This window comes from Somniosus microcephalus, chromosome 17 (assembly GCF_052327205.1).
Source record: "Somniosus microcephalus isolate GS21.2 chromosome 17, FLI_Smic_1.0, whole genome shotgun sequence".
NCBI lineage: Eukaryota > Metazoa > Chordata > Chondrichthyes > Squaliformes > Somniosidae > Somniosus > Somniosus microcephalus.
In genome coordinates this window covers 36,420,868-36,434,807 of record NC_141003.1, presented here as the reverse complement: position 1 = coordinate 36,434,807, position 13,940 = coordinate 36,420,868, and the positions used below count along the sequence as shown (strand labels likewise).

The window sequence follows — 13,940 nt, the reverse complement described above, 5'->3', positions numbered from 1 at the left end:
ATTTACTTATACTTCTTGCAATTTAGTATACTGTATTCGCTGCTCACGATGCGGTCTCCTCTACATTGGGGAGACCAAACGCAGATTGGGTGACCGCTTTGCGGAACACCTCCGTTCAGTCTGTAAGGGGGACCCCGAGCTCCCGGTGGCCTGTCACTTTAATTCACTGCTCCATTCCCACTCAGACCTCACCGTTCTCGGCCTCTTGCACTGTTCCACGGAAGCTCAGCGTAAGCTCGAGGAACAGCACCTCATCTTTCGATTAGGCACTCTACAGCCCTCTGGACTCAACATACAGTTCAACAATTTCAGATCATAACCTCGGCCCCTATCACATATATATATTTTCATCTTTTTATCTTCCCTCCCACATGGCAGCTGTCCTTCATTCTGCCAGCAATTCACACCCCATCTAGAGCCATCCTTTGTTCCTTAACCTGTCCCATTACCACCTCCTCTCACCTTGAATATCTCTTAATGTCTCTCAGTGTCTCTTAGTGCTCCTGTTTTCTATCCTATCACTGACCTTCCCTTTTGTTCTTTCATCCCCTCCCCCTTTTCCCAGCCCCTAAACCTGCTTTCCATTTCCTGCTTTTTTCCAGTTCTGAGGGAAGGTCATCGACATGAAACGTTAACTCTGTTTCTCTCTCCATGGATGCTGCCATGGCCTGCTGAGTTTTCCAGCGTTTTCTGTTGTTGTTTCAGATTTCCAGCATCTGCAGTATTTTGCTATCGTACTTGTATCTAAGGCCTTGATATTATATATTGATAAAAGCCGTCATTCACCAGTTGTGAAGGAGGTGGTCGAGCCAATTGTAGTTGGTGTCTCTGTTGTAGTTGTTCCTTCTGAAAAATATTAAAGACTTTGAACACCACAAGGCACCAACTCAGTTCAGAGACTACTCCAGTTGAGTTTCACCATGAGATGATCTGATTTGTGTTGGGCAAAAAATATGCTGAAAATGAAATGTAGATACACATTGCAACCCCTAAAAGGAATGGGCCAATTATCTTGAAGAAAAAAGTAATGGGTTTTCACTGTCAAGGAGGTAAATCTGAAAGAACACAGTTGTGTTAAAAGGCTTGCTAATGTTTTTTGAAAGAAGACATCACTCACCAGTTGTGGAACTGGCAGTAGACCCAGTTGTGGTGGTTGTCCCTGCTGTTGTAGATGTTTCTGCTGAAGAAAAACAAAAGCATTCACAACTATTACGTCCAACTTGAACTGGGACAGCATTGAAAGCGTTTCAACATGAATCAGCAGTTACTGCACAAATTAATAGAGAGTGCAAAAGCATTTTAAAACCATCACTACCGGTGCCAAATCAGACTGTGTCCAGCCTTAATATTAGTTGTGTCTTCCATCTATGTCACTGACAAACTCTCCATCAAGGAAGTGACATTAGGGAAGCTCGATTTTCGGACACTTAATCCATTCAGCATATCTTGTTCTAAGACTGCACTGATATTTAGTATACAGAGGGTACATCGAAAACATAAAGGGGACTTCGGCAAGAAAATAACACTATCCTTCACAAAATGAGTATCACAGTTTGAGATGCAGATACAACAACACTGTGGAGTCCCACAGCTCTTACTCTCAATTAGTCAACAGCTGAACACTGCAGCACATCTGGAGCGATTTCCTGTATATCAAGATAGTTGATGCAGAACTCAAGGAAGCTCATCACCATATTATTAACTGCCCATGACAAACTCTATTGTGCTATTACTTTCGGCATGATAATTTCAGCTGCATGATCTAATTATCCTTTTGGGTCATGTTCCAAAAGGCGTTTGATAAAGTGCCACATAATAGGCTGGCTGGCAAAGATGAAGCCCATGGAATAAAAGGGACAGTGGCAGCATGGATACGAAATTGGTTAAGTGATAGGGGCAGAGAGTAATGGTGAACGGTTGTTTTTCGGACTGGAGGGAGGTATACAGGTGTGTTGCCCAAGGGTCGGTACGAGGATCACTGCTTTTCTTGATATATATTCATGAATGGAGTTGGGTGTACAGGGCACAATTTCAAAACTTGCAGATGACATAAAACGTGGAAGTATAGTGAGCAGTAAAGAGGTTAGTGATAGACTTCAAGAGCACATAGACAGGCTGGTGGAATGGGCGGACACGTGGCAGATGAAATTTAATGCCGATAAGTGTGATGTGATACATTTTGGTAGGAAGAATGAGGAGAGGCAATGTAAACTGTAGGGTACAATTGTAAAGGTGGTGCATGAACAGAGAGACCTGGGGGTATATGTGCACAAATCGTAGAAAGTGGCAGAGCAGGTTGAGAATGCAGTTAAAAAAGCATACGGGAACCTGGGCTTGATAAATACAGGCATAGGGTACAAAAGCAAGGAAGTTATGATGAACTTTTATAAAACAATGGTTCGGCTTCAACTGGACCATTGTTTCCAATTCTGGGCACTGCACTTCAAGAAGGATGTGAAGGCCTTAGAGCTGGTGCAGAAACGATTTACAAGAATGGTTCCAGGGATGAGGGACTTCAGATATGTGAAGAGACTGGACAAGCTGCGGTTTATATCTTTAGTGCAGAGAAGTTTGAGAAGAGATTTGATAGACGTGTTCAAAATCATGAGGGATCTTGACAGAGTAGATAAAGAGAAACTGTTCCCGTTGGCGGAAGGGTCGAGAACCAGAGGACACAGATTTAGGGTGATTGGCAGAAGAACCAAAGGCGACATGAGGAGAAGCTTTTTTACGCAGCGAGTGGTTATGATCTGGAATGCACTCCCAGAAAGGGTGGTGGAGGTAGAATCAATCGTGGCTTTCTACAGGGAATGGGATAAGTAACTGAAGGAAAAACATTGGCAGGCTACGGGGAACGGGCAGGGGAGTGGAACTAGAGGAAGTGCTGTTGCAGAGACTCGGCACGGGCTCGACGGGCTGAATGGCCTCCTTCTGTGCTGTAACCATTCTATCATTCTATCATTCTATGATGTTCCTTTCACTAAGACACGACTGGCTGATTTTAAAGTTCCTCATTTAAGGAAGATTTAAAGTGCCGATTGAAATAAGTCGTAACGAGTTTTATTCAGTATTTAAGCCATTAAATATTGTCCTACTGCAGGAATAGACTAAGTTGCTACAAGAGCAAAGGAATGCAATTTCACTGACAAGGAGCTGAAGTTGAAAAAGAACACTTGTATCTAAGGCCTTGATATTATATATTGAAATGAAGCCATCACTCACCAGTTGTGGAGCCAATGGTAGAGCCAGTTGTAGTTGGTGTCTCTGTTGTCATTGTTCCTTCTGAAAAACATTAAAGACATTCAAAGTCACTTAAACTCCAAGACAGTTCCTAAACTACTCCAGTCGAGTTTCACCGTGAGATGATGTGATTTGTGTTGGGTAAAAACATGCTAAAATTGCATCCCTTAATCAGAATGGGCCAATTATCTTGAAAAAACAAGTAATGGGGTTTCACTGTCAAGTAGGTAAATCTGAAAGAGCACAGTTGTGTTTAAAGACTTGCTAATGTTTATTGAAAGAAGACATCACTCACCTGTTGTGAAACTGGCAGTAGACCCAGTTGTGGTGGTTGTCCCTGCTGTTGTAGTTGTTTCTGCTGAAGAAAAACAAAACATTCACAACTATTACATCCAACTTGAACTGGGACAGAATTGAGAGAGTTTCAACATGAATCAGCAATTAATGCACAAATTAAAAGAGAGTGTGCAAAACATTGAAATCCAACACTACCAGTGCCAAATCAGACTGTGTCCAGCCTTAATATTAGTTGTGTCTTCCATCTGTGTCACTGAAAACTCTCCATCAAGTGAGTGACATTTGGGAAGCTCGACTTTGGGACATTTAATCCATTCAGCATATCTTGGTCAAAGACTGCACTGACATTTAGTATACAGAGGGGACATTGAAAACATAAAGGGGACTTCGGCAAGAAAATAATACTATCATTCACAAAATGAGTATCACGGTTTGAGATGGAGATGCAACAACATTGTGGAGTCCCAAAGCTCTTACTCTCAGTGATTAAACAGCTGAATACTACAGTCCCATCTGGAGCGATTCCCTGTATATCAAGATACTTCATGCAGAAGTGAAGGAAGCTCATCACCGTATTACTAACTGCCCACGACAAACTCTATTGTCCTGCTACTTTCAGCATGATAATTTCAGTTGCATGATCTCATTATCCTTTTGGACATGTTCCATTCACTAAGACAGGACAGGCTGATTTTAAAGGCCTACATTTAAGGAAGATTCGTGTTCAAATGTGCCTATTGAAGCAGCTCATAACGAGCTTTATTCAATATTTAAGCCATTAACTATTGTCCTACAGCAGGAATGGACTAAGTTGCTAGAAGAGCAAAGGAATGGACTTTCACTGACAAGGAGCTGAAGTTGAAAAAGAACACTTGTATCTAAGGCCTTGATATTATATATTGATAAAAGCCATCACTCACCAGTTGGGTAGGAGGTGGTCGAGCCAATTGTAGTTGTTGTCTCTGTTGTTGTGGTTCCTTCTGAAAAATATTAGACGTTGAAAACCACAAGACCCCAATTCAATTCCTAAACTACTCCAGTCGAGTTTCACCGTGAGATGATGTGATTTGTGTTGGGCAAAAATGATGCTAAAAATTAAATGTAGATACACATTTCATCCCCTAAAAGGAATGGGCCAATTATGTTGAAGAACCAAATAATGGGTTTTCACTGTCAAGGAGGTAAATCTGAAAGAGCACATTGTGTTAAAAGGCTTGCTAATGTTTATTGAAAGAAGACATCACTCACCTGTTGTGAAACTGGCAGTAGACCCAGTTGTGGTGGTTGTCCCTGCTGTTGTAGTTGTTTCTGCTGAAGAAAAGCAAAAGCATTGACAACTATTACATCCAACTTGAACTGGGGCAGTATTGAGAGAGTTTGAACAGGAATCAGCAGTTACTGCACAAATGAAAAGAGAGTATACAAACGCGTTTTAAACCCAACACTACCGGTGCCAAATCAGGCTGTGTCCAGCCTTAATATTAGTTGTGTCTTCCATCTGTGTCACTGACGAGCTCTCCATCAAGTGAGTGACATTTGGGAAGCTCGATTTTGGGACACTTAATCCATTCAGCATATCGTGGTCAAAGACTGCACTGGCGTTTAGTATACAGAGGATACATTGAAAACACAAAGGGGCCTTCGGCATGAAAGTAATAATATCCTTCACAAAACGACTATCACAGTTTGAGATGGAGGTGCAACAACATTGTACAGTCCCACTGCTCTTACTCTCAGTTAGTCAATAGCTGAACACTACAGTCCCATCTGGAGCGATTCCCTGTATATCAAGATACTTGATGCAGAACTCAATGAAGCTCATCACTGTATTATTAACTGCCCACGACAAACTCTATTGTGCTATTACTTTCAGCATGATAATTTCAGTTGCATGATCTAATTATCATTTTGGGTCATGTTCCAAAGGGCGTTTGATAAAGTGCCACATAATAGGCTTGCCAGCAAAGATGAAGCCCATGGAATAAAAGGGACAGTGGCAGCTTGGATATGAAATTGGCTAAGTGACAGGAAACAGAGAGTAATGGTAAACGGTTGCTTTTCGGACTGGTGGAAGGTATACAGTTGTGTTCACCAGGGGTCAGTACGAGGACCACTGCTTTTCCTGATATATATTAATTACTTGGACTTGGATGTACAGGGCACAATTTCAAAATTTGCTGATGACACAAAACGTGGAAGTATAGTGAACAGTAAGGAGGATAGTGATAGACTTCAAGAGCACATAGACAGGCTGCTGGAATGGGCGGACACCCGGCAGATGAAACTTAATGCTGATAAGTGCGATGTGATACATTTTGGTAGGAAGAATGAGGAGAGGCAATGTAAACTAAAGGGTACAATTCTAAAGGGGGTGCATGGACAGAGAGACCTGGGGGTATATGTGCACAAATCATTGGGAGTGGCCGAGCAGGTTGAGAAAGCGGTTAAAAAAGCGTATGGGATCCTGGGCTTAATAAATACAGGCATAAGGAACAAAGCAAGGAAGTTATGATGAACTTTTATACAACAATGGTTCGGCTTCAACTGGAATATAGTGTCCAATTCTGGGCACCGCACTTTAAGAAGGATGTGAAGGCCTTAGAGAGGGTGCAGAAACGATTCACAGGAATGGTTCCAGGAATGAGGGATTTCAGTTATGTGAAGAGACTGGAGAAGCTTGTGTTGTTCTCCTTAGTGCAGAGAAGGTTGAGAGGAGATTTGATTGAGGTGTTCAAAATCATGAGGGATCTCGACAGAGTAGATAGAGAGAAACTGTTTCCATTGGCGGAAAGGTCGAGAACCAGAAGACACAGATTTAAGGTGATTGGCAGAAGAACCAAAGGCGACATGAGGAAAAACTGTTTTACGCAGCGAGTGGTTATGCTCTGGAATGCACTCCCAGAAAAGGTGGTGGAGGCAGATTCAATCATGGCTTTCAACAGGGAATGGGATAAGTAACTGAAGGAAAAACATTGGCACAGCTATGGGGAAAGGGCAAGGGAGTGGAACTAGATGAAGTGCTGTTGCAGAAACCCGGCACGGGCTCGACGGGCCAAATGGACTCATTCTGTGCTGTAACCGTTCTATCACCCTATGATTCGATGATGTTCCGTTCACTAAGACAGGACTGGCTGAATTTACAGGTCTTCATTTATAGAAGATGTGTTATTTAACGTTCCCATTGAAATAAGTCGTAACGAGCTTCATTCAATATTTACGCCATTAACTGTTGTCCTACAGCAGGAATGGACCAAGTCGCTAGAAGAGCAAAGGAATGGAATTTCACTGACAAGGAGCTGGAGTTGGAAAAGAACACTTGTATCTAAGGCCTTGATATTATGTATTGAAAGAAGCCATCACTCACCAGTTGTGGAGCCAGTGGTAGAGCCAGTTGCAGTTGGTGTCTCTGTTGTCGTTGTTCCTTCTGAAAAATATTAAAGACATTCAATACCACAAAACTCCAAGACAGTTCCTGAACTACTCCAGTCAGTTTCACCGTGAGATGATGTGATTTGTGTTGGGCAAAAATATGCCAAAAATGAAATGTAGATACACATTGCATCCCTGAAACAGAATGAGCCAATTATCTTGAAGAACCAAGTAATGGGTTTTCACTGACAACGAGATAAATCTGAAAGAGCACAGTTGTGTTAAAATGATAATGGCCCAGAAATTTGGGTCGGGGGCTTCCCACGGGTGCAAGCCCCCGACCTGCACTTACCTAGCGCGCCGGCAGTTGAGCTGTAGGGCCCCGTGGAATTCCGACCGGGGCCTGGTCCAGCTGCCGATGTGCAGTGCTTGCGTATCCCAGGGGCACAGTTAGTTCGATGCGTCCCCTGGGGTCACGTGGGTCATGGGCAGCCAATCGGAGCAGGGAATGCTTCATTCATAAGTCTTGACAGGAAGTGCTGTCAAGACTTATAAATACTACGGCCCCAAAATAGCACTAAACCTTCAAATAATTTTTTTTTTTTAAATAAACTATAAATCACATTAAATAACTATTTTAAACAATAATTTAAATTTTTGAAAAAAATAATTTTATATTCTAAGGGGCTAAAAATAAACTTACCTTGCTTTAAATTATTTAAAAATAATAAACCTGTGGAAAAAATGTTTTAATTTTAATTAATTCACCACTTACCTTGTAAAAAGCAGGCCTTACGCCTGCTTTTTAAATGTGTAAATTCTGCAGGCTTACCCTCCCGGGAAAACCTGTAAAAAAAAACTAAGTTTGATGCGCACACGCAGCCTCCCCTGCGCACGCGTTCGACCTCTGAACCTCTTCGTTCAGGGGAACGGAAGTGCCAGTTTCCCATGCATGCGCAGTGCATGCAGGAAACCGGCACTTCCATCGGGTCCACGGGTGAGTAGTCAGCGCGTACTCACCCGTGGAGACCCGAACTTCTGGGTCATTATATACTGAATAAGGCCATCACTCACCAGTTGTGTCGGAGGTGGTAGAGACAATTGTAGTTGGATGCCTCTGTTGTAGTTGTTGCTTCTGAAAAATAGGGTCTCCACAGGTGAGTACGCATGGGGTACTCGCCTGTAAGCCCAATGGAAGTGCCGATTTCGTGCATGCACTGCGCATGCGCTGGAAACCGGCACTTCCGTTCCCCTGAAAGAAGGGGTTCAGAAGTCGAACGCGTGCGCAGGTTTTCTCGGGAGGGTAAGTCTCCAGAAGTTAGACATGTAAAAAGCAGTCGCAAGGCCTGCCTTTTACAAGGCAAGTGGTGAATTAATTAAAATTAAAACATCTTTTCCACAGGTTTATTATTTTTAATACTTTAAAGAAAGGTAAGTTTATTTTTGGCCTTGTTAGATAATAAAATTATTTTTTTCAAAAATTTAAATTATTGTTTAAAATAGTTATTTCATGTAATTTATAGTTTTTTTTTTTAAATGTGATTTTTTTAAAATTTATTTGAAGATTTAGTGATGTTTTGGGGCTTTTGTATTTATAGGTTTGACCGGTCTTCCTGTCAAACTTATGAATGAAGCATTCCCTGCTACCAGTGGCTCTCAATGGCCCACGTGATCCCAGGGGATGCATCGAACTAACTGCGCCCCTGGGATATGCAAGCACTGCGCGCCGGCAGTTGGAGGAGGCCCAGGATCGCGATTCCACGGGCGTGGGCCCACAGCTCAACAGCCGGCGTGCTAGGTAAGTGCAGGTCGGGGCTTGCACCCGCGGGAAGCCTCCGACCCGAATTTCTGGGCCATTAAAGACATTCAAAACCACAAGACTCCAAGACAGTTCCTGAACTACTCCAGTCGAGTTTCACTGTGAGATGATGTGATTTGTGTTGGGCAAACAAGATGCCAAAAATGAAATGTAGATACACATTGCATCCCCTAAAAGGAATGGGCCAATTATCTTGAAGAACCAAGTAATGGTGTTCACGGTTCAAGGAGGTAAATCTGAAAGAGCACAGTTGTGTTTAAAGACTTGCTAATGTTTATTGAAAGAAGACATCACTCACCTGTTGTGGAACTGGCAGTAGACCCAGTTGTGGTGGTTGTCCCTGCTGTTGCAGTTGTTTCTACGGAAGAAAAAGAAAAGCATTGACAAGTATTACATCCAACTTGAACTGGGACAGCATTGAGAGAGTTTCAACATGAATCAGCAATTAATGCACAAACTAAAAGAGAGTGCAAAACGTTTTAAACCCAACACTACCGGTGCCAAATCAGACAGTGTCCAGCCTTAATATTAGTTGTGTCTTCCATCTGTGTCACTGACAAACTCTCCATCAAGTGAGTGACATTCGGGAAGCTTGACTTTGGGACATTTAATCCATTCAGCATATCTTGGTCTAAGACTGCACTGACATTTAGTATACAGAGGGTACATTGAAAACATAACGGTGACTTCGGCAAGAAAATAATACTATCATTCACAAAATGAGTATCACAGTTTGAGATGAAGATGCAACAACATTGTGGAGTCCCAAAGCTCTTACTCTCAGTGATTCAACAGCTGAATACTACAGTCCCATCTGGAGCGATTCCCTGTATATCAAGATACTTGATGCAGAACTGAAAGAAGCTGATCACCGTATTACTAACTGCCCATGACAAACTTTATTGTGCTGCTACTTTCAGCATGATCATTTCAGTTGCATGATCTCATTAATCTTTTGGCACATGTTCCGTTCACTAAGACAGAACAGGCTGACTTTAAAGGCCTACATTTAAGGAAGATGGGTGTTAAATGTGCCGATTAAAACAGGTCGTAGCGAGCTTTATTCAATATTTAAGCCATTAACTATTGTCCTACAGCAGGAATGGACTAAGTTGTGAGAAGAGCAAAGGAATGGACTTTCACTGACAAGGAGCTGGAGTTGAAAAAGAACACTTGTATCTAAGGCCTTGATATTATATATTGATAAAAGCCATCACTCACCAGTTGGGTAGGAGGTGGTCGAGCCAATTGTAGTTGTTGTCTCTGTTGTTGTGGTTCCTTCTGAAAAATATTAGACGTTGAAAACCACAAGACCCCAATTCAATTCCTAAACTACTCCAGTCGAGTTTCACCGTGAGATGATGTGATTTGTGTTGGGCAAAAATGATGCTAAAAATTAAATGTAGATACACATTGCATCCCCTAAAAGGAGTGGGCCAATTATGTTGAAGAACCAAATAATGGGTTTTCACTGTCAAGGAGGTAAATCTGAAAGAGCACAGTTGTGTTAAAAGGCTTGCTAATGTTTATTGAAAGAAGACATCACTCACCTGTTGTGAAACTGGCAGTAGACCCAGTTGTGGTGGGTGTCCCTGCTGTTGTAGTTGTTTCTGCTGAAGAAAAGCAAAAGCATTGACAACTATTACATCCAACTTGAACTGGGGCAGTATTGAGAGAGTTTGAACATGAATCAGCAGTTACTGCACAAATGAAAAGAGAGTATACAAACGCGTTTTAAACCCAACACTACCGGTGCCAAATCAGGCTGTGTCCAGCCTTAATATTAGTTGTGTCTTCCATCTGTGTCACTGATGAGCTCTCCATCAAGTGAGTGACATTTGGGAAGCTCGATTTTGGGACACTTAATCCATTCAGCATATCGTGGTCAAAGACTGCACTGGCGTTTAGTATACAGAGGATACATTGAAAACACAAAGGGGCCTTCGGCATGAAAGTAATAATATCCTTCACAAAACGACTATCACAGTTTGAGATGGAGGTGCAACAACATTGTACAGTCCCACTGCTCTTACTCTCAGTTAGTCAATAGCTGAACACTACAGTCCCGTCTGGAGCGATTCCCTGTATATCAAGATACTTGATGCAGAACTCAATGAAGCTCATCACCGTATTATTAACTGCCCACGACAAACTCTATTGTGCTATTACTTTCAGCATGATAATTTCAGTTGCATGATCTAATTATCATTTTGGGTCATGTTCCAAAAGGCGTTTGATAAAGTGCCACATAATAGGCTTGCCAGCAAAGATGAAGCCCATGGAATAAAAGGGACAGTGGCAGCTTGGATATGAAATTGGCTAAGTGACAGGAAACAGAGAGTAATGGTAAACGGTTGCTTTTCGGACTGGTGGAAGGTATACAGTTGTGTTCACCAGGGGTCAGTACGAGGACCACTGCTTTTCCTGATATATATTAATTACTTGGACTTGGATGTACAGGGCACAATTTCAAAATTTGCTGATGACACAAAACTTGGAAGTATAGTGAACAGTAAGGAGGATACTGATAGACTTCAAGAGCACATAGACAGGCTGCTGGAATGGGCGGACACCCGGCAGATGAAACTTAATGCTGATAAGTGCGATGTGATACATTTTGGTAGGAAGAATGAGGAGAGGCAATGTAAACTAAAGGGTACAATTCTAAAGGGGGTGCATGAACAGAGAGACCTGGGGGTATATGTGCACAAATCATTGGGAGTGGCCAAGCAGGTAGAGAAAGCGGTTTAAAAAAGCGTACGGGATCCTGGGCTTAATAAATACAGGCATAAGGAACAAAGCAAGGAAGTTATGATGAACTTTTATACAACAATGGTTCGGCTTCAACTGGAATATAGTGTCCAATTCTGGGCACCGCACTTTAAGAAGGATGTGAAGGCCTTAGAGAGGGTGCAGAAACGATTCACAGGAATGGTTCCAGGAATGAGGGATTTCAGTTATGTGACGAGACTGGAGAAGCTTGTGTTGTTCTCCTTAGTGCAGAGAAGGTTGAGAGGAGATTTGATTGAGGTGTTCAAAATCATGAGGGATCTCGACAGAGTAGATAGAGAGAAACTGTTTCCATTGGCAGAAAGGTCGAGAACCAGAAGACACAGATTTAAAGTGATTGGCAGAAGAACCAAAGGCGACATGAGGAAAAACTGTTTTACGCAGCGAGTGGTTATGATCTGGAATTCACTCCCAGAAAAGGTGGTGGAGGCAGATTCAATCATGGCTTTCAACAGGGAATGGGATAAGTAACTGAAGGAAAAACACTGGCACAGCTATGGGGAAAGGGCAAGGGAGTGGAACTAGATGAAGTGCTGTTGCAGAAACCCGGCACGGGCTTGACGGGCCAAATGGACTCATTCTGTGCTGTAACCGTTCTATCACCCTATGATTCGATGATGTTCCGTTCACTAAGACAGGACTGGCTGAATTTACAGGTCTTCATTTATAGAAGATGTGTTATTTAACGTTCCCATTGAAATAAGTCGTAACGAGCTTCATTCAATATTTACGCCATTAACTGTTGTCCTACAGCAGGAATGGACCAAGTCGCTAGAAGAGCAAAGGAATGGAATTTCACTGACAAGGAGCTGGAGTTGGAAAAGAACACTTGTATCTAAGGCCTTGATATTATATATTGAAAGAAGCCATCACTCACCAGTTGTGGAGCCAGTGGTAGAGCCAGTTGCAGTTGGTGTCTCTGTTGTCGTTGTTCCTTCTGAAAAATATTAAAGACATTCAATACCACAAAACTCCAAGACAGTTCCTGAACTACTCCAGTCAGTTTCACCGTGAGATGATGTGATTTGTGTTGGGCAAAAATATGCCAAAAATGAAATGTAGATACACATTGCATCCCTTAAACAGAATGAGCCAATTATCTTGAAGAACCAAGTAATGGGTTTTCACTGACAACGAGATAAATCTGAAAGAGCACAGTTGTGTTAAAATGATAATGGCCCAGAAATTCGGGTCGGGGGCTTCCCACGGGTGCAAGCCCCCGACCTGCACTTACCTAGCGCGCCGGCAGTTGAGCTGTAGGGCCCCGTGGAATTCCGACCGGGGCCTGGTCCAGCTGCCGATGCGCAGTGCTTGCGTATCCCAGGGGCGCAGTTAGTTCGATGCGTCCCCTGGGATCACGTGGGTCATGGGCAGCCAATCGGAGCAGGGAATGCTTCATTCATAAGTCTTGACAGGAAGCGCTGTCAAGACTTATAAATACTACGGCCCCAAAATAGCACTAAACCTTCAAATAATTTTTTTTTTTTAAATAAACTATAAATCACATTAAATAACTATTTTAAACAATAATTTAAATTTTTGAAAAAAATAATTTTATATTCTAAGGGGCTAAAAATAAACTTACCTTGCTTTAAATTATTTAAAAATAATAAACCTGTGGAAAAAATGTTTTAATTTTAATTAATTCACCACTTACCTTGTAAAAAGCAGGCCTTACGCCTGCTTTTTAAATGTGTAAATTCTGCAGGCTTACCCTCCCGGGAAAACCTGTAAAAAAAAGCTAAGTTTGATGCGCACACGCAGCCTCCCCTGCGCACGCGTTCGACCTCTGAACCTCTTCGTTCAGGGGAACGGAAGTGCTGGTTTCCCATGCATGCGCAGTGCATGCAGGAAACCGGCACTTCCATCGGGTCCACGGGTGAGTAGTCAGCGCGTACTCACCCGTGGAGACCCGAACTTCTGGGTCATTATATACTGAATAAGGCCATCACTCACCAGTTGTGTAGGAGGTGGTAGAGACAATTGTAGTTGGATGCCTCTGTTGTAGTTGTTGCTTCTGAAAAATAGGGTCGCCACAGGTGAGTACGCATGGGGTACTCGCCTGTAAGCCCAATGGAAGTGCCGATTTCGTGCATGCACTGCGCATGCGCTGGAAACCGGCACTTCCGTTCCCCTGAAAGAAGGGGTTCAGAAGTCGAACGCGTGCGCAGGTTTTCCCGGGAGGGTAAGTCTCCAGAAGTTAGACATGTAAAAAGCAGTCGCAAGGCCTGCCTTTTACAAGGTAAGTGGTGAATTAATTAAAATTAAAACATCTTTTCCACAGGTTTATTATTTTTAATACTTTAAAGAAAGGTAAGTTTATTTTTGGCCCCGTTAGATAATAAAATTATTTTTTTCAAAAATTTAAATTATTGTTTAAAATAGTTATTTCATTTAATTAATAGTTTTTTAAAAATGTGATGTT

At 42.3% G+C, this 13,940-nt stretch overlaps 1 protein-coding gene and 2 long non-coding RNA genes across 3 annotated transcripts in view; all 3 read right to left on the bottom strand.

Annotated features, from left to right (window-relative positions):
* LOC147105636 (uncharacterized) overlaps positions 1-13,940 on the bottom strand; it is a 308,669-nt gene that overhangs the window by 25,693 nt on the left and 269,036 nt on the right. The window contains exons 126-127 of the mRNA XM_086010932.1: positions 12,393-12,452; positions 6,902-6,961 (exon numbers count right to left, since the gene is read on the bottom strand). Coding sequence (XP_085867058.1) covers positions 6,902-6,961; positions 12,393-12,452 — 120 coding nt within the window. The remainder of the gene's footprint in view (positions 1-6,901; positions 6,962-12,392; positions 12,453-13,940) is intronic.
* Positions 1,118-3,601, bottom strand: LOC147105640 (uncharacterized). The gene is made up of 3 exons (XR_015081540.1): positions 3,536-3,601; positions 3,223-3,282; positions 1,118-1,180 (listed from the first exon to the last, which is right to left on the bottom strand). It is a non-coding gene; the product is annotated as an uncharacterized LOC147105640 (long non-coding RNA).
* LOC147105639 (uncharacterized) lies at positions 9,024-10,336 on the bottom strand. The gene is made up of 3 exons (XR_015081541.1): positions 10,276-10,336; positions 9,947-10,006; positions 9,024-9,083 (listed from the first exon to the last, which is right to left on the bottom strand). It is a non-coding gene; the product is annotated as an uncharacterized LOC147105639 (long non-coding RNA).